General features: G+C 42.6%; 1 protein-coding gene across 3 annotated transcripts in view; it reads left to right on the top strand.

Moving 5' to 3' along the window:
• PTPRT (protein tyrosine phosphatase receptor type T) overlaps positions 1–20,779 on the top strand; it is a 447,177-nt gene that overhangs the window by 284,390 nt on the left and 142,008 nt on the right. For all 3 annotated transcript variants that reach the window (XM_030502880.1, XM_030502878.1, XM_030502879.1), the window contains 2 exons: positions 6,298–6,594; positions 8,107–8,216. In XM_030502880.1, the coding sequence (XP_030358740.1) occupies positions 6,298–6,594; positions 8,107–8,216 (407 nt within the window). The remainder of the gene's footprint in view (positions 1–6,297; positions 6,595–8,106; positions 8,217–20,779) is intronic.

Here is a 20,779-nt window from a genome sequence, read left to right as displayed (position 1 = left end):
TCTCTTCCACTTATTCCAATTGAAGATGACAGCAGTACACAGAGGAAGAGGCAATAAAAATAACTGCACATGCGTGGTAGGAGAAGAAATAGTTAAAATTTATACATAATAAAATGAATCTAAAATAAAATACACATTTTACTTGTGCTTCACACAACCCCCAAGTTTACCTGGTTTGGAATCTCACTTTCATTAGCATATTTAATTATGCTTTTGTATTTAATCAGCAAAATGCTCAATAATGTACATTTTGTTCCCAGCCATGGAATGCCACTGCTCTGTGTATCCATGATAGATGGTTTTAATAAAACCAGTAATTACCCTTTATTGTGGGTTTAAATTATTATTTTTAAGCTGGTTAGGGAACAGTAGTTTTAGGTACAAGGGAAAAGAGCTTTCATTTCACTACTTCCTAACATAATGACAAAGAAATCCATTTAAGCAGATGCTAATTTACCTTTTTAGACAGTTGTGCTTCATTAGCATGTGGTTGTTTGCAAAGGGAGGTTTGGGACTCTGTTCCAGGTGCAAGGAGCATGAGCGGAGCCGGGGAGTGATTTTTGTGTCACTTTGGGCACTTGCCAGTGTGTGTGGACTTCGAGTCTGTGAGAGCGACAGGCACGTTTGGGAGCTTACTGAAAGGTCACAGGATGTTTGATGAGATTTGTAACGTATCAAATATTTTCTCTTTTATTATTTTTTTTTTAAATCTTGTGTTTCTTTCAGTGCAGAATTCAAAGTAAAATTTGCAACTAAACCAAAATCAGATCAATCAAAAATTGAAGCAGGTGTGCTGTGAGCTGAAGTAAAATGATCATAACTGTGGCATGCTTTAGATGAGACATGAGAAGTTCTTCCCTGTGAGGGTGCTGAGGCGCTGGCACAGGGTGCCCAGAGAAGCTGTGGCTGCCCCATCCCTGGCAGTGTTCAAGGCCAGGTTGGACACAGGGGCTTGGAGCAACCTGCTCTAGTGGAAGGTGTCCCTGCCCGTGGCAGGGGCTTGGAACTGGATGAGCTTTAAGGTCCCTTCCAACCCAAACCAGCCTAGCAGTGCATAATTCTGTGTTAACTGATCTCAGTCTCTGACTTATCTAAGCACATATTCCATTTTCTAACTTATTTCATCCTTTATAACAGCTTAATCTGTATGGCAGGGCTCCTCCTTCTTCATTGCTCAGAGAATACTATAAAATAACTTTGGTGACATACTTTAGTGTGTGGCGTCCCTGCCCATGGCTGGGGGTTGGAACTAGATGATCTTAAGGTCCTTTCCAGCCCTAACTACTCTATGATTCTAGGATTTCAGTTCATCAGCTGCAGTGACACTTATTTCTTTGTGTATGACTTGGGATTTAGTTGATTACAGGTATGTCAACAAACAGGTTGTTTGTTCTGCAGTGATTTTATTGTATCAGTTTCATTTTTCTCTTCTCTCTGTTGCAGCTTCTCCCAGAACATGCCTTTCCATCTAATTGCCTGCTTTCAGCCTTGTCTGCACTGTCTTTGGACAAGTGATGAGAGCTGAACTGGTTTAAAAAACTAAAAATAAGATCCAAATATTAGGGAGATGTTCTTTGTGCAGAAAAGGGCAAAGCCAAAACACCTCTACAATACTGAAAGATCAGTGAATTCTGCTTAATCAGCGGTTTTATCTGTCATGTCTGAAAAGGCATTTCTAGCACTTTCAGGAGCATTGAAATGTGATGGGCAGCAATGTGTGCATTGTGATGCTCAGCAAAGGAGCTCTGTGACAGACATGCAGCACTGCAGGGATGGACAGGGCTGTCCATCATCCTGAAGTGTTCATGTATAGGACATAAGATGTGGGACGTTATGGAACAATTCCTCTGTCCAGATCTCGGACAGTGAATGCCATGTACTTTAGAGGGGTGATTTTATCACACGCAAGAATTGTGGATTTAATGCAACCCCCTTGAATGCTTTTGCTTTGCTTGTTTTGCTGTGGGTTTGGATAGTAGGTATGTTTCCCTAGGCTTGTTTCATCCTGTGGAAATTTGAGGAGGAAAAGGAATAAAGGGTGACATGGAGAAGGTTTCAGCCCTAATCTAAAGCCTGGAGGAAAGTCATTGTCAGACAGATTGTTTAAAAAATATAATGAATTGTAAAAAAAACTTGTTGTGAGAACATGTAGGGACAGGACAAGGGGAATGGCTTTAACCTGCCAGAGGAGAGACTGAGATGAGCTCTTAGGCAGAAGCTCTTCCCTGTGAGGGTGCTGAGGCGCTGGCACAGACTTTTCCCAGAGAAGCTGTGGCTGCCCCATCCCTGGCAGTGTCCAAGGCCAGGTTGGACACAGGGGCTTGGAGCAACCTGCTCTAGTGGAAGGTGTCCCTGCCCGTGGCAGGGGGTTGGAAGTGGATGAGCTTTAAAGTCCCTTTCAGCACAAACCAGTCTGTGAGTCTATGAAACAACTGTTTGGTTTTCCGGCTGTAGAACAAGTGCAGTGTATTTGAAAAACACAAGGGAAACATCTGAACCGCCAGTTCACCGTTATCACGAGTTTTGCTGCTGTTGTCTGATAAGTGGACACTGTCTCGATTTATCACCACATTGAAATATTCTGTGAAGTCCTCAACCATTCCATGATACTGCCAATTTTATATTTTGTAAATGAAAATGGATTTCACTATTTTCTGGGCTGCAGAGAGACGACGTACCATGCTGGTAGTTGGAAGAACACAAGTTTTGGTCTTCTTATCAACTACCAACACACCCAAGCTTGTCCTTGTCTTCTCCCAGTCTGCCTAGGAGGAAGGGATGGGGACCTTACTAGGGTGTTGGCCTGTTCTGGTTGGAGTGACTGGCTGATGAGCTCATGTGAGGGTGTGTTGAGGAGAGGGCAGGAATCACACCTGTTTTCCTCCTCTTTCTCTATCAGAAGGCATCAGTTCAGGACTCATAGAAAGCACTTGTCACACTCATTTTTCTTCCCTTTGTGCATTCTCAGTCTCTGTAACCTGCTGGGAAAACCAATTCAATCAGTGGACAACTGCACCGCTAATAAACTGCCTCCTGCTCTCCATAGGTCAGGAGACATGGGCATGAGGCCTCAGACGAGTAAGGGCACCTTCTGCTCCATGTCATGTCTTTAGTGACAGCAATGACTTTTTCCAATTAGGCTCCTGCAGCAGGTAGTTAACCTGGGGGCAATAATTGTCTCTGTTTAACTTCACTGCTCAACTTGAGCTTCATGTTCAAACCCCAGGGTTTCACCATTGCTTCCTTTCCTCTCTGTTCCTCTCTTGATGGAGGGGTATAAAGCAAAGACAGTTGTTACTATTAATCTAAATCCCTCTTTGGTTTTCTCACTTCACAATGAGCAAGAAGACTACAGTGAACAAAAGGAGATCTGTTACAATACGGAAAAAAGCAAAACCAGCCATAAAAGTCAACTTCTCTTTAAAATTGTGATGGCAGAAAATGCAGTCTCTGAACATTGCACATCACTGTTGCATCAAAAATCTGCTTCCCTGGGCTAAGGACAGAGTGCAGCTGGGAGATCCCTGGGAGAGCTTCATAGAATCCCAGACTGGTTTGTGTTGGAAGAGACCTTAAAGCTCATCCAGTTCCAAGCCTCTGCCACAGGCAAGGACAGAGCAGGTTGCTCCAAGCCCCTGTGTCCAACCTCACCTTGAACACTGCCAGGGATGGGGCAGCCACAGCTTCTCTGGGCACCGTGTGCCAGAGCCTCAGCATCCTCACAGGGAAGAGCTTCTGTCTAAGAGCTCATCTCAATCTCCCCTCCGTCAGCCTGCTTTCACTATGACCTGTGCAGCATCATGATCTCATTTTTTCACTGGACTGAAAAATCTCTCACTTTAGGATTATTGAACAGAGAGTTCTTGGGAGAATGTGTCATGTTCTGTGATTGTCTACTGTTGTAATCTGCATTTTAGCTTCTGGCTTTGGAACTAAAGTCATCTGTGGTGAATAGGTTTGTTACTCTATTGAAAAGATTGTGTTGCAAAACCCAAGAAAGGCCTCAGGATGTATCTTTTACAATAAATTTTGTGTAGAATGAGCAACTGGTTGATACAAGGAAGCTTCCAAGACTTACTTACAGTTTTGGGTAAAAAAGGAAAGGGCAAATGTGAGATGAGCAAGCAAGCTAAAAACTGCAGATATTCTTCCATAGTCCAGGTTTTGGACATCTGGCTTGGTGAGATGATGCTGAATCAGAGTTGTTCCTTACCCACTGATAAAGTCAGCACAGCTGACATCAGTAAACCAAACACCCTCAAATTACCCCTTCATTTCATAACATGACTGACTTAAAGAAAATAACTGTAATTTAAAGAACACTGTAGCATTAACCTGGAGGTTAAGTGCCATCTTCAGCTGCATCCTTGTCTTGGCATGAAGTGTTTTTCCTGTCACAGACACATTCTGGGTTGGGGTCTGAAGTGGATTACTTTGTGTAGAGTTTGGAAGGACAAGCATCTGCTCTTGCCTTTCTTTCCTTCTGATACGATTTGGAAGGAGGTTTGTGCTTACCTGTATGGGTTCGGAGGCTGCGACTTCGCACAGTCATTCTTCTCTTCGCCTTATTTACCTGTCCAGTTCATCTATAGAAATGTTCTTTCATTGGCTTTACAATAAATGAGTGATTATCACCTAATGCTAAGTATATGTGTGTATACTGATGCATCCAAACTTTCTAATTTCTAAATTACAATTATTTTTACACACACACTACTAAAGAATCTCATTTAAGATGTGTTTTCTACATGCCAAGGAATTGACGTGACTGATAGATACGGAATCCTAAGCCAGTTGCTGTCTTCAGCCCCCTGATCCTTTCATATCCATCCTGTTTCAAAAGTAGCTGCATCTATATAAAGACTCTGAATTCTGTTCATTTCCGAAGTAGCTATTTTCCCATTGCCACTCACTGGGGTTTTCTTGGAAGTAATACAGAATATGCTGGTTATTATAGTGTATTTTCTGCTTATGTATTAGTAGATTGAAGTCAGTGTGGTGGGTGCTTTAGTTTCAAGAATTACTAGAAGGCTTTTTTTTCACTTCAGTTATCTTTCCAAGAAGCATAATTAGCATTCTGGAAGTCTTGTGGCTTTTTTTGTTCCCATGAAAACGTTCTGTTCCTTTCATAGGTTGAAATCATGAGAGAACATCAGAAATGGGCGAAACACTGAATTGTGCTGGAAATCAGGAAAATCTCCATCAAATGATGTATTTTCTAATTCCCTGCTTAGATATACACTGAGCCAAAAAGCAAATGAGCTGTGCAAGTTGAAGAAATGTCAGATAAGCAAACGATGACATGGGTAGTATTGCTACCATCTGACAGATCTCAAACACTGGTTTTACTCATCCTTCATTTTCTGTATCCCCCTGTCTAGCGGCGCATGCATTTATGCTTTATATAAAGGACATTTGAGTTATGCTGTTAAAAATAAGTTAAGGAACAGCAGGTGAAAATGATTCCTCCACATGAATATTCAACTGTACCTCAGTCAGATACTGTGGAAGGGATGATAAAGAGCTGGTGGGGCCAAGGCGCTGATAGGATCTGAAAGGAAAGTTTTATTGGCAGAAGGTGGAGATGATTCAGAGCGTACCCAAGGAGCAGCGTGATCTGCTCAGATGTGCCATCACCAAAGCATCCAAGGGTTTGGCAAATGGAAGTGGCAGTACACTGGGATGTTGGAAGTCTGACAGGCTCCTAATCTTGATTCTTACTCTTCTGTGCTTTTGTCTCTGAGCAGAATGGGTTTAGGGTAGGCAGGAGCATGGAGGAGCTACATAGCTAAGTTGAAAGCTGAGACTTGAGTTCATTCCTCCTCTGGGAGCCATTTGCATGTATCTGCATCACCTAGGGCTGGACTCACCAAGGTACTTAGACACTTTCAAGTAGATTAACTACTTTTCTGGGGTTTAGGGGTTTTTTGTTTGGTTTTGGGGCTTTTTTGGTTGTTTCTTGTTGCCCTTTTAATTAAGGAAGAAGTAAATGTGACTTTCACGCCATTTAACTGATGGACTTACGCTGCCACTGTTGGATTCAGTGACGTTTCACAGGAATCAGGAGTATGACCACTGATTTAAGGCCCTGTGACAGGGGAGTTTTCAGGGAAAACTCAGGAGCCAGGATGTATTTGTGGCTCTGACGTTCATTTCCCTGTCACTTACACGTTGTAAAGCCAGGAACATTCAGAACTGTGAAGTACTCGAATACACTGACAGGAAGCATATTATTGGATGGCTGACTTCTTTTAATGTCGAATTAATGTGGTTTTTTCCTCTTTGCTTGCTCCACAGATCCTGTCCATGGACCACAGAATGTGGAAGTGGTTGATATCCGCTCCCGGCAGCTGACGTTGCAGTGGGAGCCTTTTGGCTACGCTGTGACCCGCTGCCACAGCTACAATCTCACTGTCCAGTACCAGTATGTGTTTAACCAGCAAAAATTCGAGGCAGAGGAACTAATCCAAACCTCGTCCCACTACACCTTGCGAGGTCTCCGGCCCTTCATGACCATCAGGCTGAGGTTGGCCCTCTCGAACCCTGAGGGCAAAATGGAGAGTGAGGAGCTGGTTGTGCAGACTGAGGAGGATGGTAAGTTGTATTGGGTTTGCTTGTTTTGGGGGGAAGACTTAATATTCTCAAGTTGTAAGTAACAACATAACCCTCTTGCCCCATGAGACTTATAAATGGATTCTCTGGATAGTCTGTGTTATGCAAGTAATATTTGTATGTGTAAATAATTCCCATTCCACAGCTGTGGAATGAAAGAGCATGGATCTCCAAGGTGCTTGGGAATGACAAATGCCAGTCTGAGCAGTTACCAAACAGCAGTAGGTTTAATTCTGTAGAATCATAGAATAGTTTGGGTTGGAAGGGGCCTCCAAAGCTCATCTAGTCCAACCCCCCTGCAGTGAGCAGGGACATCTTCAGGTTGGCCAGAACCACATGCAGCCTGGCCTTGAGGTTGTGTTTTGAATTACGCAGGACTCACAGAGCAGTATCCTTTCCATGGCAATGGGGTTGGAACTAGATGATCTTAAGGTCCTTTCCAACCCGAAGCATTCTGTGATTCTATGATGTGGGCAAATGTAATCCTGGTGTTTGTTGATTTTTCTTGTGTCTTCACATCACTGTCCCGTAAAAAGAAGTATAGCATCTTCTTTTCTAGACTGTAGGTTTTCTTAATACTGATCTTCTGGATGTAGCAGTTTATATATGTCTCAGAAGCTAAATTCATCCAGTGCTAACTCTTCCATTCTGGATAGAAAAGAACTGTTTTCCGGAAGTACTGATGGAAAGCTTTAAAGTGTTATTATCCCATCTGAGCTATTTCAAGGACTCTCACAGATGACAAGCCTCCATTCTGTCTAATGTGTTAAAGAAGAAGTTCTTCCTCTGCCAGAGCTGGAAGGAGTTGTTGTCCTAAGTTTCTCCTGTTGAAAGTGGCTCTTGCAGCCCATTATGTCATCTGGGGGGACATAAGAGGATGGCAGATCCTTCAGAAAAATGAACAGGGTTTTCATCAGGCAGGTTTGGGAGTGCATTTATTAGTTATCTTCCACAGCATTCAACTTTTGCTTGAGTAAGTGGATTTTTTAGCTGGCCTTGTAGCCATAATGAAATATAAATCTTGCATTGTTACTTTACTGAGGAAATCAATCTTTCATATTGATAAGGGTGTGCAGCCCAGTAGCATCTTTATGCCAAGGTGCAATCTGGCTGTTTAGGGGGATAGAGGTTTATTGTGTGGGAGGAGAAGGACACATTAATTCCCTGCTGCTGCTGTGCTGTGCTTGAATAAGGACTTGCTGAAATTAGCTTCATATTTTCATGGATTCTGATTTTATTTATCACTTAGTGGTTAGATGAGGGTGTTCCTCTTTGAACCAGTGGTTAAGAATAGGCCTTTCATATGGTTAGAACCTTGGCAATGATGGTGCCTTGAGGTTTTTGTGGGGGGTTTTTATTATATCTATTTAGCTATTTTCAGCTCTGAAGTTCCTGACTGGTGGCCTTTTGGTGTGTATTCTGATGTGTGTGCAGCTGGAGCTGTGGGAGCTTCTCACACAGGTTTTTGGTGTTGTTTTTTTTTTTCCCCTGTAGTTCCTGGACCCGTTCCCTTGGAATCCATCCAGGGAGGACCTTTTGAAGAGAAGATCTATGTTCAGTGGAAGCCTCCAAATGAGACAAATGGCATCATTACACTCTATGAGGTGAGGAGAACAGATTGTTGTCAAGGAATACATGCCACAGGGCCCTTTTCATTTGTGTTTAAGCCAATCTTGAGCTCTGAGATTTCAGCAGGTGCTAAAAGAAGCCTGATTAAAATAGAGAAGCATCTTCAAGATAGTCTGCTGCTATCACTGAGAAAGTTTTCCAGTTCGAAAAAGAGAGATTTGTTGCAAAATGAGAGCCATACATTCCCCCTGTCTTGGGTGTTCAGTTCCTGCCCTTTTTTCAGCTGCTGTATCTCCATGGTCTCTTTTCTTTCCTTTTTTCTTGAGGTAAATGTCTGTTAGTTTTTATACCTAAATACTGCAGGTAATTCCTCTCTGCGTTTCCAAAAGTCACACGGCCTCCTGGCAAGCTCAGCAGAATATAGCCATTAAGTCTTATCTTGTAGTGTTCTCACTGAATCTCTCGATGATAATCTGTCTAGCCCAACCACTCTCCCTGCCTCCAAACAAAACACACAGCAGGCTACAGGTGATCACTGGCCATCCTGTGCTGGATGGGAAAACTAATGAATGTGATTAGAGTGTATCAGAGGAGATGCTTCTTGTTAAGGTAAGGAGGCGTTACTGTTGTAATCTGCTTCTGGTGAGACTATCCATAATGTTGTGTACACCAAATATGTGGAGAAGGAATATAAAAGGCTGCTTTAGAGGATCATGTGAAATGAGAGATAGTCCTACAAGAGAAGGTACAGGCACTTTTATTATATAGCAGAAAGTGGAGCATCAGTGCTGGCTGAGTGTGTTTTAGTTTATAGGTTCAGGATTTACCTATAAGTAAGGTTAGAAAAAGATGCTTTTATGGTGATGTAGGAATCCTCAGTGTGGGTTTGTGCAGCGTTTTCTGATACAGAGGAGAAGAACTGCTTTTTTGCTTTCTCTTTTATGCTAACTGAATTTACAAACTTACTCTGGAAAAGGACAGGTGCAAGAAGCCACTCTGCCATCACCAGTGAGGTTCTGCTCCTTTCCTCTTCCCTCCAGCTTCTCACTTTGGACCAGCATGTCTTCTAACATGTCACTGCTAGATCTCCTCACTGACACTGCCTGTCTCTGTCACAGTGATGGTCAAATGGGAAAAATGAAGCAGGTTTCACACCAGTGAGCTCTTACACGACAGTGTGAGCAAGAGATACTGACTTTCTCTTGGGCTTAAATGTAACTTGACTTTTAGGTCATCTCTCCAGCTGGCTCACAAAGGGTAGATGGGATTTGACGTGGCAAGACTTCATAAATGAATGGAAGTTCCTCTCAATAATTCCATGTTATTTCAGCCAGGCAATAACCATGACTACATAAGGAGTCATTTTTTGTTGATACGCTTGTGGCAGTCTGTGCAAGTTACATATTGCGTGTCTGTACTAGAATACAACTAACCCTTGCAGTATTTTGAACATGTACTACAGGCTGTCCTGTGTCTGTGTAAGGAATTACGCACTAAAGCTGTCTGTATTTTTAAGGAATTAAGCTGAAGAGAATCAGTTGCAAATTCATTATGTTTCTGGCAACACAGGTAACCTATAATGGAACACGTTTAAAATAATCCGAGTCAAATGATGCAAAAATAACTCTGTTTAATTTTTAAAGAGGCAGTTTCCTACTAAAATATTGCCTTGGGCTCAGCTCATTGAAGGGACTTCAGCAATCTGAGTAGCTTTTCTGGCTGAGCAGCTACATGGAGATACTTCAGTGCCTCCGGGGTAGTGATGCATCATGACAGTAACTTTGCCCCTCCAGTCATATCACTGCTCGAGTCTCAGTGGAGACAAACAGATTTTTCTTTCCTGATAATGATTCTGTGCATATTCAGCAGCTGAAGCCAAAGAGAAGTCAAGGTGAATTAGAATTTCCAGTGTTGCCCAGGTAGCTGCATCTTTGGTACTGTTTGCTTAATCCCCAGCCTACCATAGGTACTTAAACCTGCACCTTTGTCTCTGCTGGGGTTATTTTAAGATTTCATGCCATGTGTCTGGGACCAAAGTAATTCTTCAGTAGTAATGACCTCCAAAAGCCTTGTTGAACCTCATACAGTTAACCTCATCCCATCCATCCAGCCTGCCCAGATCCCTCTGCAGAGCTTCCTACCCTCCAGCAGATCAACACTCCCATCCAACTTGGTGTCGTCCACGAATTTACTAAGGGTGCCCTTGATCCCCTCATCCAGATCATCAGTGAAGATATTAAACAGAACCAGCCTCAGTACTGACCCCTGGGAAACACCACTAGTGGCCGGCCACCAACTGGAATCAGCTCCTTTCAGCACCTCTCTTTGGGCCTGCCTATACAGCCAGGTTTTTACCCAGCACACAGTACTAATTTCATAGAATCATAGAATGTTTAGGGTTGGAAAGGACCTTAAGATCATCTAGTGCCAACTCCCCTGCCGTGGGCAGGGACAGTAATGACTGAGTACTTCTAAAGAGCCTAAACAAAATGGAAGGACCTTAATAAACCTTTTGGACTTATGCAAATCTCTTTTATCCTTTAAAATACCATTGTGAAAATAAAGGTGGCAATAGCCTTGCACTTAAAACTGCTTTAACCACCCCTGTGTTCAGCTGGGTACAGACAGAGCTGGATTTTTAAACTAAGGAACCATCTAGAGCCCCAAATGAGTATGTAATTGCAGTCTGTTTCTAGAAAGCAGAAACCTCTTGTTCAAGGGAACTTGGAAAGCTCCCAGAATTGCAAGTCAATTAATCAGTATGCTGAAAGGATTAGGGTATAAGCTGTGTGAAAGCAAGTGATGGTACAGCTCGTTCTGTGGTGCTGGAGGAGCACAGCAGAGCAGTTGAGAACACGACTGTATGCTGAGTTATCTGCAGTTGATCTGCCCAGTCAGGAAAGCCCTGAGGGAGATGTGTAGGCTGCTCTTGCAAGTAAGCCCTGCGACAGAGAGGAAGTTTAAGAGCTCTAGTTATAGTAAAGTCCCCAGGTAGCTCCAGGGTGTGTAGGTACTTAGATGAGACAAACAGATCAGTCTGTGTTCAGAATCACGGCTGAACAGTGATAATGGATTTGCTGGTATGTTGGTTTGGGTAGAATGCTCTACAGAGCTGTTTTTGCAGGTGACATTCATGGAAGAGGTGTTACTACAGCTGTCTCTTGTAGCGAGCTGTGAGTGGCAGCATCTAATAATGTTGTAGTAGGTCCTGTTCCCCTTCAGTCCCCTGGCAGACTGAAAGCACCACAACTTGGATTCTTTTTATATCAGCCCTGAAAAGCTGCTATGCTTTAAAATCCCTAATAATCAAATGCTGCTTATTGTGCTGATGCCATGTGGGAGTTCAGCTGCAAAGCCTTTGTGTACAGAGACATGCAACAAAGATTTCTTTTTTCTTCTTTTTTTTCTCCTATGTGTGTAAAGTCAAACCACCATCAAACAGCAGAAAGACCCATGCTGTCATTGGACAAGCAACCTAATTTAAGTTCATGGACCAGGAGGGTTGGAAGTAGGTGGTGTTTAAGGTCCCTTCCAACCTAAAACCATTCTATGATTCTGTGACCAGCTTTGGCACTTGAATTTTCCTGCTTTTTGTTGACATAAGGTTGTTTAAAGCATGTTTGTTCCATAATCCAAACTGAAGTGCTTCAGGTACATGGGTGGACCCACATATTTTGTGCAAACTGGCATTGTAACGATAGGACAAGGGGAGATGGATTCAAACTGAAACAGGGGAAGCTCAGGTTAGATGTAAGGAAGAAGTTCTTTCCTGTGAGGGTGGTGAGGTGCTGGAATGGGTTGCCCAAGGAAGTTGTGAATGCTCCATCCCTGGCAGTGTTCAAGGCCAGGTTGGACAGAGCCTTGAGTGACATGGTCTAGTGTGAGGCATCCCTGCCCGTGGCAGGGGGTTGGAATTGGATGGTCTTAAGGTCTTTTCCAACCCAAACCATTCTATGATTCTATGATCTTGAAAATGTAAATTAAACCCCCTTATTTATATCTGCATTTCACTGCCCATTTGAGCAGCTGGAGGCTCATAGGTGCACTCTATAGGTGATGTCGGCTTTCACCTTTGACAATACATTTTTTGTGTTTGACCTATTTCTCAGAATTGCCAGATTTTAGAATGTTTTGCCCTTAAAGGGAAAGAAGGGGAAACCCCCCCCAGTATTCCTGTCATTTGTCACATTGCTGGGGGCAGGCATTGTTTTAAGGCATGCCAGTCCTAGAAGCATTTAAAGGGTGCCTACAGTATATTCAGTTCCTTGGCTGGAAAAACACTCTCAGGCTGTTGAAGTCCTTTTGGTGAGCCGTGCCTCTGAAAGCAATGTTTAAGCAGCAAGCTGTCTTTTTAAGCAGTGTAAGGTGTAGTCTAGTAATCGCTTATGTTCTCATCTTTATGATTATGAAGTCCCATGTGGGTTGCACATGGGTCTTGGGGAAAAATGATGATGCAGCTTCCAACTAGCTAGTTTTCTCAGTCACTGTTCCTGAAATGCTCTATATCTCTATTTAGATACCAGGGATAATAATATACGGGACTTCCATACACAAATTCAGCTCTAATGGGATGCTTTAGCCTAGTTCCTCTAATCCCAGTGGATTTGAGTTTAAATTGCACTTCAGAGGTTACAGATCCTCCTGGTTGCCATGTAAAATTGCAGTCTGCCCTTCTTCATCTCTCCAGTTGCCATTTCTTCTCCATCGCTTCACTCTTCCCAGCACGAGAGGTCATTACATGGGAACTGCCTCTTTGAGGGTCATGAATAAGGTCTGTATTTGGGGGATGCACTGCCTGCATTTACGATAGGGTGGAAACAAATTTCTTCCACCTTTAACCCCTGAAAATGCCTACTTATTATAACACAAAGCATGATCTTTTGGTGCAGTAGCTACTCACTGCATGCATACGCATGTGTTTCTATTTATAGTCCTTTTTTAAGCTATTCAGGAAACCTGACATTTTCGGGATAAAATCTTCCCTGCTAAAAGGTGTAGCAAAAAAACAAAGGTTTCCTGAAAGGGTTGACAGCTCAACTTGGTGTAGGTATTTCTTTGGTTATTTAAAGGAGAGTTTTTGGTTAAGAAGAGTGAAAAACAGCTCCCCCAGGAAAGAAAGCATGGAATCTTGCGACCATTTCCTATAAAGCTCTACAGTTGAAATAGTGGAAAGATAACTATTCAGGGAAATTGCCTTCAGTGAGAAGTGGCTTTGAATGTTCCCATGAAAATCAATCATTTTACAGCTTCTCAGTTGCATTCTGTGGATGCACGATACTCCTGGGACGAAGCTTGCTCTCTTCAGCTCACTAAGCTGCACTGAGGGAAGTCCGTGCTGCACGCAGCTGCTGCTGCATTTAGCTGAACATTAAGAGAACATTAAAGAGACAATATTAAGTGCTCAAAACCCAGGAAATGGTCAATTAAGATGGTATATTCGGTCCCAGCTTTATCAGTCATCTGTACAGGCATTTGACAATGGTCTTCACACAATTGGACATTATTCTCTCTTCATCTGCAGCACTAATGTTGTTTTCCTGTGACACTGGATTTATACAGTGTCTTGTGCTGCAGTATATTGTTTGTCCAGAGTCCGTGAAAGTCAATTACATAAGGAATAAGTGTTGTACTGCATCTGTACTGTGTTGAATTAGAATTCTTTAACAATCTGAGGTAGCAACAAAACTGTGTGGCCATGTTTAATCTGTTTAAGTTTGGAACTGTCAGCTCTATAGTAGGCTGCATCATCCTCTCAAGTACAAATAAGCTGTGAGTATATACCCAGCTACTTGAAAAGCTACGGAAAGCAAATGGTGCTGATTGCACTGATTTGTTATATTTTCTTGGCAATTGAGAAAAGCATTGGATTGGATTAGATTGAAGGGACCTTAAAGCTCACCTGGTTCCAACCCCCTGCCATGGTCAGGGACACCTTCCACTAGACCAGGTTGCTCCAAGTCCCAACCAACCTGGCCTTGAAAGAACCTGCTGTATCTTTGTTGCTGTTGTTTCTTCCCATCCTGTCCCAGTTAAACACAGCCTTAAATGCAGAAATGTTGAATTGATTTCCTAATTAGGGATATCTCTCTGCATAAACACCTTAAAGAGCTTTTGAACAAACTTCTTCAAATTATATAGGATTCTTAATTGTGTGCTACTCGCTCTGTTACTTGCAAGATACTCTTCACTTGGAAGCATTTGTTAATGATGCTCTCTTAAATCCTATTATTTCCAGTAACATCTTGATGAGAAAATGAGAGGGGGTTTTTGAGAAACTCAGATGTCAGGGTTTTTTAATGGGATGACAACCTCCAGGTAAGCAGCACACTTGTGTTATAAATAGTATGAATCAACTGTTTGAGAAAAGTGCTTGATCAAGCTTTCCAGAAATAAAAGCATAATACGGTCCCTTGAGCACAGCATTTCCTTTGATTACCTTTTTATTGTTCTTTTGAAGCCAACAGACTTGCAGCGATATAAATCCCATGCAAATGAGAAAGTGTTTGGCTACCACAAAACTGTTTCTTCTTTAAAAAGAACTGAATTATTTTAGTGTACATGTTGGGCTCTTTCTAAGCCAAACTAAGTGATAAGAACTGAACAACCCCTTTCCCTCTCACCCAAGAACCCCCCAACAATTTCTTCTTTCTTGTAATGAAGTTCAAATGTTAAAAATTGTTTTGTAGATACATGAACGTCTTGTCTTTCTGCCTTCAATTGCTCTATTTTCTAGGAAAAATATATTTTGGTCTATCTCTTTCTCCTTTCAGCCCTGCTGTTTCTCTGTATTGCTCATCCAGGAAAACAGCTGATTCTTAATCCCATTTCTTCCATCTAATCTTTCAAGAGCCAGTGCAGCTGGGTAGTTCTGGTAATACAAATCAAGCTGTTTAACAGTTCCATATTCAGATGGTACAATATCTAGCTTACCAGAATGTGGTAGTTAGCTAAATTGAAAGCAGACTACAGACACAGGTCTGTACTTCCTTCCTAGATGTTTTTTTTCCGTTTCATCTAAAGTATCACTTAATTTAGCAAATAGATGGGATTGAAACAGGCAGAAGTGGTGGCTTTATCCTGTTAATTGGTGCAGCCGAGGCCCTGTGTAAAAGAGAAAAGGCCAGTCAAGGTGATGTTTTCATCACTTTCAAAAGGACAAGATGCCAGTATTATGGTTCCTTTTGGGAAATTAATCTTACTGCTGTCCTTTCTGTGCTATGCAGTGGACAGGATGGGTTTGGGTTTAATTTCCTAAGCCCTATCCTCATTACCAGCCTCTGTCATTTTGAGTCCCTTGGGTCCCTTTTTGCCTTCTCCTGTTGCCCTCCCTGTTTGTTACTGGTTTGCCTGGTTTCTGCTTTCCTGCTGCCCCAGTGGTATTGGTGTCACTGGCAGCAGGGACTGGACAGCTTTAGGAGGCTGCTGACTGCTGTGAGGTTGTAGCACAGGGAGAACAACACACTTCCTTTTGTTTCTAATTCAATCACAGAATCTCAAATTGGTTTGGGTTGGAAGGGACCTTAAAGCTCATCGAGTTCCAACCCCCTGCCACAGGCAGGGACACCTTCCACGAGAGCAGATTGCTCCAAGCCCCATCCAACCTGGCCTTGGTTCAATTTAGTCATCATTCAGTTAATTAATCATAATTGATCATAATTCAATTCAATCATATAATTCAATCGCTTTTGTCTGAAATGATGAAAAGCAACTTAGGGCGAAGCAGAGCTTTGGCTTGGAAAAGAGGCACAGATAGATAGTTTAAGTGGCTAAAAATATGTGGTCTTGCAATTATCAGCTGCAATAATAGCTAGGACTGATGCTTTATCTCTAAATGTGGCAAATCCATTTTGTAGGGTTGTGGGTCTTGTTTCTGTTACTCTGATGTAGAGTAAGCAGAGCATGTCATGGGCTGTTGTTAGTCCTGCAGTGTGTTGGACTTGGGGGTTTGTTCACTGCGCACAGCTCTTGTACACCCAGTGTAGCGTGGCCAACCCAGCCCTGAGGCTTTCAGCATCAGGAACTAACTGAGGCCCAAGTATGGAGCTGGAATAACTGCCTCAGTGCTACAGTCCTATCAAAGCAATTCCTATAGTTGTCATTTTCTGCTGTTAAACTGAATAATGAGGCTCGCCAATAAAATCATATGAAATAACAGCTCATTAAAAACTCTCCTTAATATATAGCATGCTAATTAATGTCAGTGGGGTGCAAGCTTGAATGGAAGAATAGACTATAATGTTCAGAAAGTAGGTAAAATAAAAGAAGATATTTTATCATTAATGACCTTTTAGTAAACCTAATGAAATCCTTAATGGCCTGAATACATTACTGAGGCACTCCCAATTACTTTGTTACCTACTCCATTCCTCCTCCCTTCTTCATAGACGTGAAATTTGGTTTTATTTATAGAAAACAAAAAGCAATAAAGCCCCAAGGAAATATGAACAGGAAGAAAGAGATTAGGTGAAACTTCTCGGCACTATTCTCCCTGTTCCTGGTCAAGAGAAAGGCTGGGTATGGGGTATAGGATCATGTTATATCCTGTCTTGTATATGTGGTGTCTGTGTTTGTGTTCAAGTTTAATTGGCTCCATGTTTATGTGACTTTCAGTAAATAGGTTACAGAGCAAATGGGGCTCTTTTATTCGGGGGGTCTCCCTGGGTTAAAATCATTCCTAGAGCTGTGCCATGGCTTTTTATACCGTTACCAACCATCCTGTGCTTGTGCTGTGACTAAATTAAAGGACTTTATTCTTCAGGGCTTTTAGTCTTTCACATGTTGCCAGCCTTAAATATAACTTGCAGAAATGCTGTTTAACTCTCCCTTAACCTTGTACCAAAAGAAGTAGTACAAAAATGGAAAAATGAAAGCCCTTTGCTTCCTCCCAATTCCTGGGTGAAATGTAGTGGGCCGGGGAAGGATGTAAGTAGTAATAATTGCCTGGGTTAAACTGAGTTTTAAGAGGGAAAATGCGCACATTCATCTGGTCATAAAATACATTCTTTGGTTCTGAAGTCCAGCACTGGAGAAGGATTGTTCACTAGCCCTTTCCTGTTCATTAGAAGATAACTTGCTTCAAATAATTCCTTTTGTGTAACACTTGGTACAATTGACTTTAGTCTTGCACCCCAAATGTCTGAAACTTCCTGATAAGATTGAAACTAATGCCCATCCCAGCTGCAATTCCAAATCACCTGCAGTAGTAATTGTTCCTAAGAAGCACAGGCAGTTGGTGAGTCCTAGAGAAAAGAGCCCGTAGCTTGCTGTGTAATCAGGTTTCAATCAGCTTTATAGAGCCATGAAATTTATTGTCCCCCTGACGTACCGAATGCTTCGAAGCAGATACTGTGCTGGGGAAGTTAATTCCTTGTTTGGCTCCAAGCACACAAAAGAGAGCTTTGTGCTTCCCCTCCCATTCTCAGGAACCAAGGAGGATGGGAGCACAAATCACCTTGAAATCCGCATTGGAGAGTGGATTTCAGGGAGCATCAGCCAGCCCTGTTCTGTTTTCCTGGTTTGTTTTGCTGTTGGCTGCATCCAGGGGAGCTTGGATGAAAGGCAAAACCAGCAGTGGTGATGAGCAGGTGATCAAGAGCTGTAGGAATCCTAAAAGCCTGACACAAGGGGCAGCTGAGCGAATGTTTGGTTAATGTGGTGTCCTCTTCAATACTGGGGTTGGCTTCTCTCTTCTTCTGGAATTCAAAAATAGGGGATGCTGTGAAGATACAGTCTTGAGGCAGTGAAGAATATTTGTCTTCAGATAGCTACAAAGAAGGTCTGGCCTTGTATCCATAGTTAATTCCTGTTTCAAACTCCCTCATCTCAGGAACATTTTGGTCTTTCAGCATAAGTGAAACTCCATTCAACATAAATCCAAAGTCAGCCCACCAGCAAAAATTCCAGGAGCTCCTTTTTAACCAGAGTCTCATCCTTGGAAGATTTAATATCTCCAATGTTTTGTATTTTGTGCTGAAATGTTCCCAGTTCAGAGTCACTCTTCAGCCTGAAAAGCTGCTTCTGCCAGAAGTGGTTCATTAGTGCCTGAGCTTTTATGAGCTAACTTTTAAGTTCACAAGAAGGAATCAAGAAAAGCAAGGCTGCTGCTGTCACCCTTAAAATGCTCCTACAAGGCCTGTGTCTCAGATAGAAATTCTGAGGGAGGACACAAACTAGAAAATATATAATGAAAGTATTTATTTTTAACTGCACAGGGTGCCCAGAGAAGCTGTGGCTGCCCCATCCCTGGCAGTGTTCAAGGCCAGGTTGGACACAGGGGCTTGGAGCAACCTGCTCTAGTGGAAGGTGTCCCTGCCCGTGGTGGGGGTTTGGAACTGGATGAACCTTAAGGTCCTTTCCAACCCAAACCATTCTATAAAGACAAAAGATAAAACACTGCTGAAACAGCAGAAAGTGCTGAGTCTATCCAGATTGATGCTGGTTTCAGAATGATCTTTCCCTAAGGCTCACTTTGGTCCCTTTTCCAGAGTCAGACATGGTTCTCCAGACTGCAGGGGCCTTCACTCCTCCATGACCTCCTGCACAAGATGGTTCCAAGTGTGAGTGATGGTTGATCCAGGCTGCAGCCCCCAGCTCTGCCTGTCCTTGGAATCCTGGCAGCAGAGCAATAGGATGTTTTTTCCCTTTTAGTGCTTGATAAGGTTCCATCCACTGAGCCAAAAGGTTTTTTTCTGAGCTATTTAACTTTACCTGTCTCTGTGACAGTGTTGAACTTGTATTTAATTTAGAGGAAAACAAAATCACGTGCATATAGTGTTTCTATTTTCTTATTTAGGACACAGACAAATTAGAAATCATTCAGGTTATCCAGATGAAAGTTGCATCCTCCCCTACCTATCATCCTTATTAAGGATGACTTTGTGAACTCATCCCTGCTGCTGCTGAGCAAACACTGCTTGGTGGATGTAACTCAATCCTTTTCCTGGATACTATAAGCTTTCTCATTATATTTTATATAATCTGTCTTGTGAGGCTCCACGTTCCAGAAACACTCTTTTCTTTCCACACTTCTCTCTACATTAGACCAGATTTCCAGCTAAATAAAACCAGAGCTCCTGCTTTCAGAGCAGTGCCAGCAAGAGACACGTCCGCAGCTCAACTGACACTGAAGTTCGAACAACCTTGGCTTGGGCAGGAGTAATGAGACGCAGCCCTGGGCTAGAAATTACCTACGAGGGGAATTCATTCTGCTTTGCCTGAGGCAAAGGTCTGCTCTGCTGTCAGCTGAGTTTCTCAGGCTCTCACTTTCCTCTGTCATGGTAATAAGTACCCAGAAAGCTGCTTATGAAAGAGTTCTGAGGAAATCCCTTGTTACCTGCTACTAGTTTAACTTGTGTAATCTCAGTAGCAGCAGCAGAGGGACATCTATTTCTAGCTGCTTTACTGACAGATTTAAATAAAGACCGTGGGCTTTTTGGACTTTTGGAATAGCCTTTCTGGACATGAGAAATTCCCTGCAGCTACAGTGGTTGCTAATAGCTGTCGTGTGAGGAAATGGTGTCGATGAGTGGCATGCTGAGTGCTGCATGGAGAGCTTGGTGTTTTCCTTTGTTACTCTGAGCTCCTCAGTGGCATGGGAGAAAATAATGTCAAAGTGTTTGACATTTCTAATAGGGGAAGTGTGGTGTAGCAATGGCTCTTTTTCTCCCGAACAAATTGGAGATAAAAGAGCAAGCCCTAGTGAAGCTTTCATCCCTAGGAAGAATCAAGATGTGCAGCTCACCCACTGCTTCCTCATGTCATTACCTAATTGTTTTAGCAGCTCTGCTCCTGAAGGGCTCCACACACATCTCAGTGACCACATTATTTGCTGGGATTTAACACAGCACTGTCTAAACAGAGTATCTGTGAACATAATCCTTACTGATGTGCTGGGGACACACGCTGCTGGGGGAGTCTTGCCTGTGATTAATCAATGAAGAATAAGCTAAACCCAACAGTGGTTCCTCTTGTTTGGTAGATGATTCGAAGCTGAAGCTGAACATGCATCTTGAATTGTGTGCAGTTCCACATAAGGTTTTCAGTGTTGTCTCAAATTAGATAAACATAAAAAGAAAATACTCTGCCAACTGTTGCTGTGCACAGCAGGGCCTTTCAGAATGACGGCATCTGGGGTTTGGAGAAAGCCAATAGTAATTTTTGTACCGATAGTAACATTTACGGTACAGACCAGGACAGCAATGTGTTTATACTCTTACTAAACAGACTGTAGTGCAGGTCTGTGTGTAGGTGGTTAAGAGAATGTGGTTTGTGTTTGCTGGTCTGTGTTAAGGGGCTGTTTGCAGGTTGAGGCCAGGATAAGACTGGCTGAATTGCTGTCTGGTCAGGAGAGCCTCAGAGTTTTCCCAAGTCTATTACAGGTCTTTTCTGACCTTCCATGCTGTGGCAGTGCAGAAACTGCAGAAACCAACAGAAACCCTTAACCAGTGAAGAGTTACCATTGGACTGTACTGATGTTACCAGGAGACCTGCTGGCTGCCAGGCTTTACAGCAAAATACAGACAGTTGTCCCTGCATACTCAAGTGCTTGCATCATTGGCAATGCCTGTCTCTGACCTCTCTCCACAAATAAGCAGAGTGA

This window comes from Strigops habroptila, chromosome 13, assembly GCF_004027225.2.
Source record: "Strigops habroptila isolate Jane chromosome 13, bStrHab1.2.pri, whole genome shotgun sequence".
Lineage (NCBI taxonomy): Eukaryota > Metazoa > Chordata > Aves > Psittaciformes > Psittacidae > Strigops > Strigops habroptila.
The sequence above is the reverse complement of the archived record's forward strand: the minus strand, read 5'-3'. Positions and strand labels throughout refer to the sequence as shown.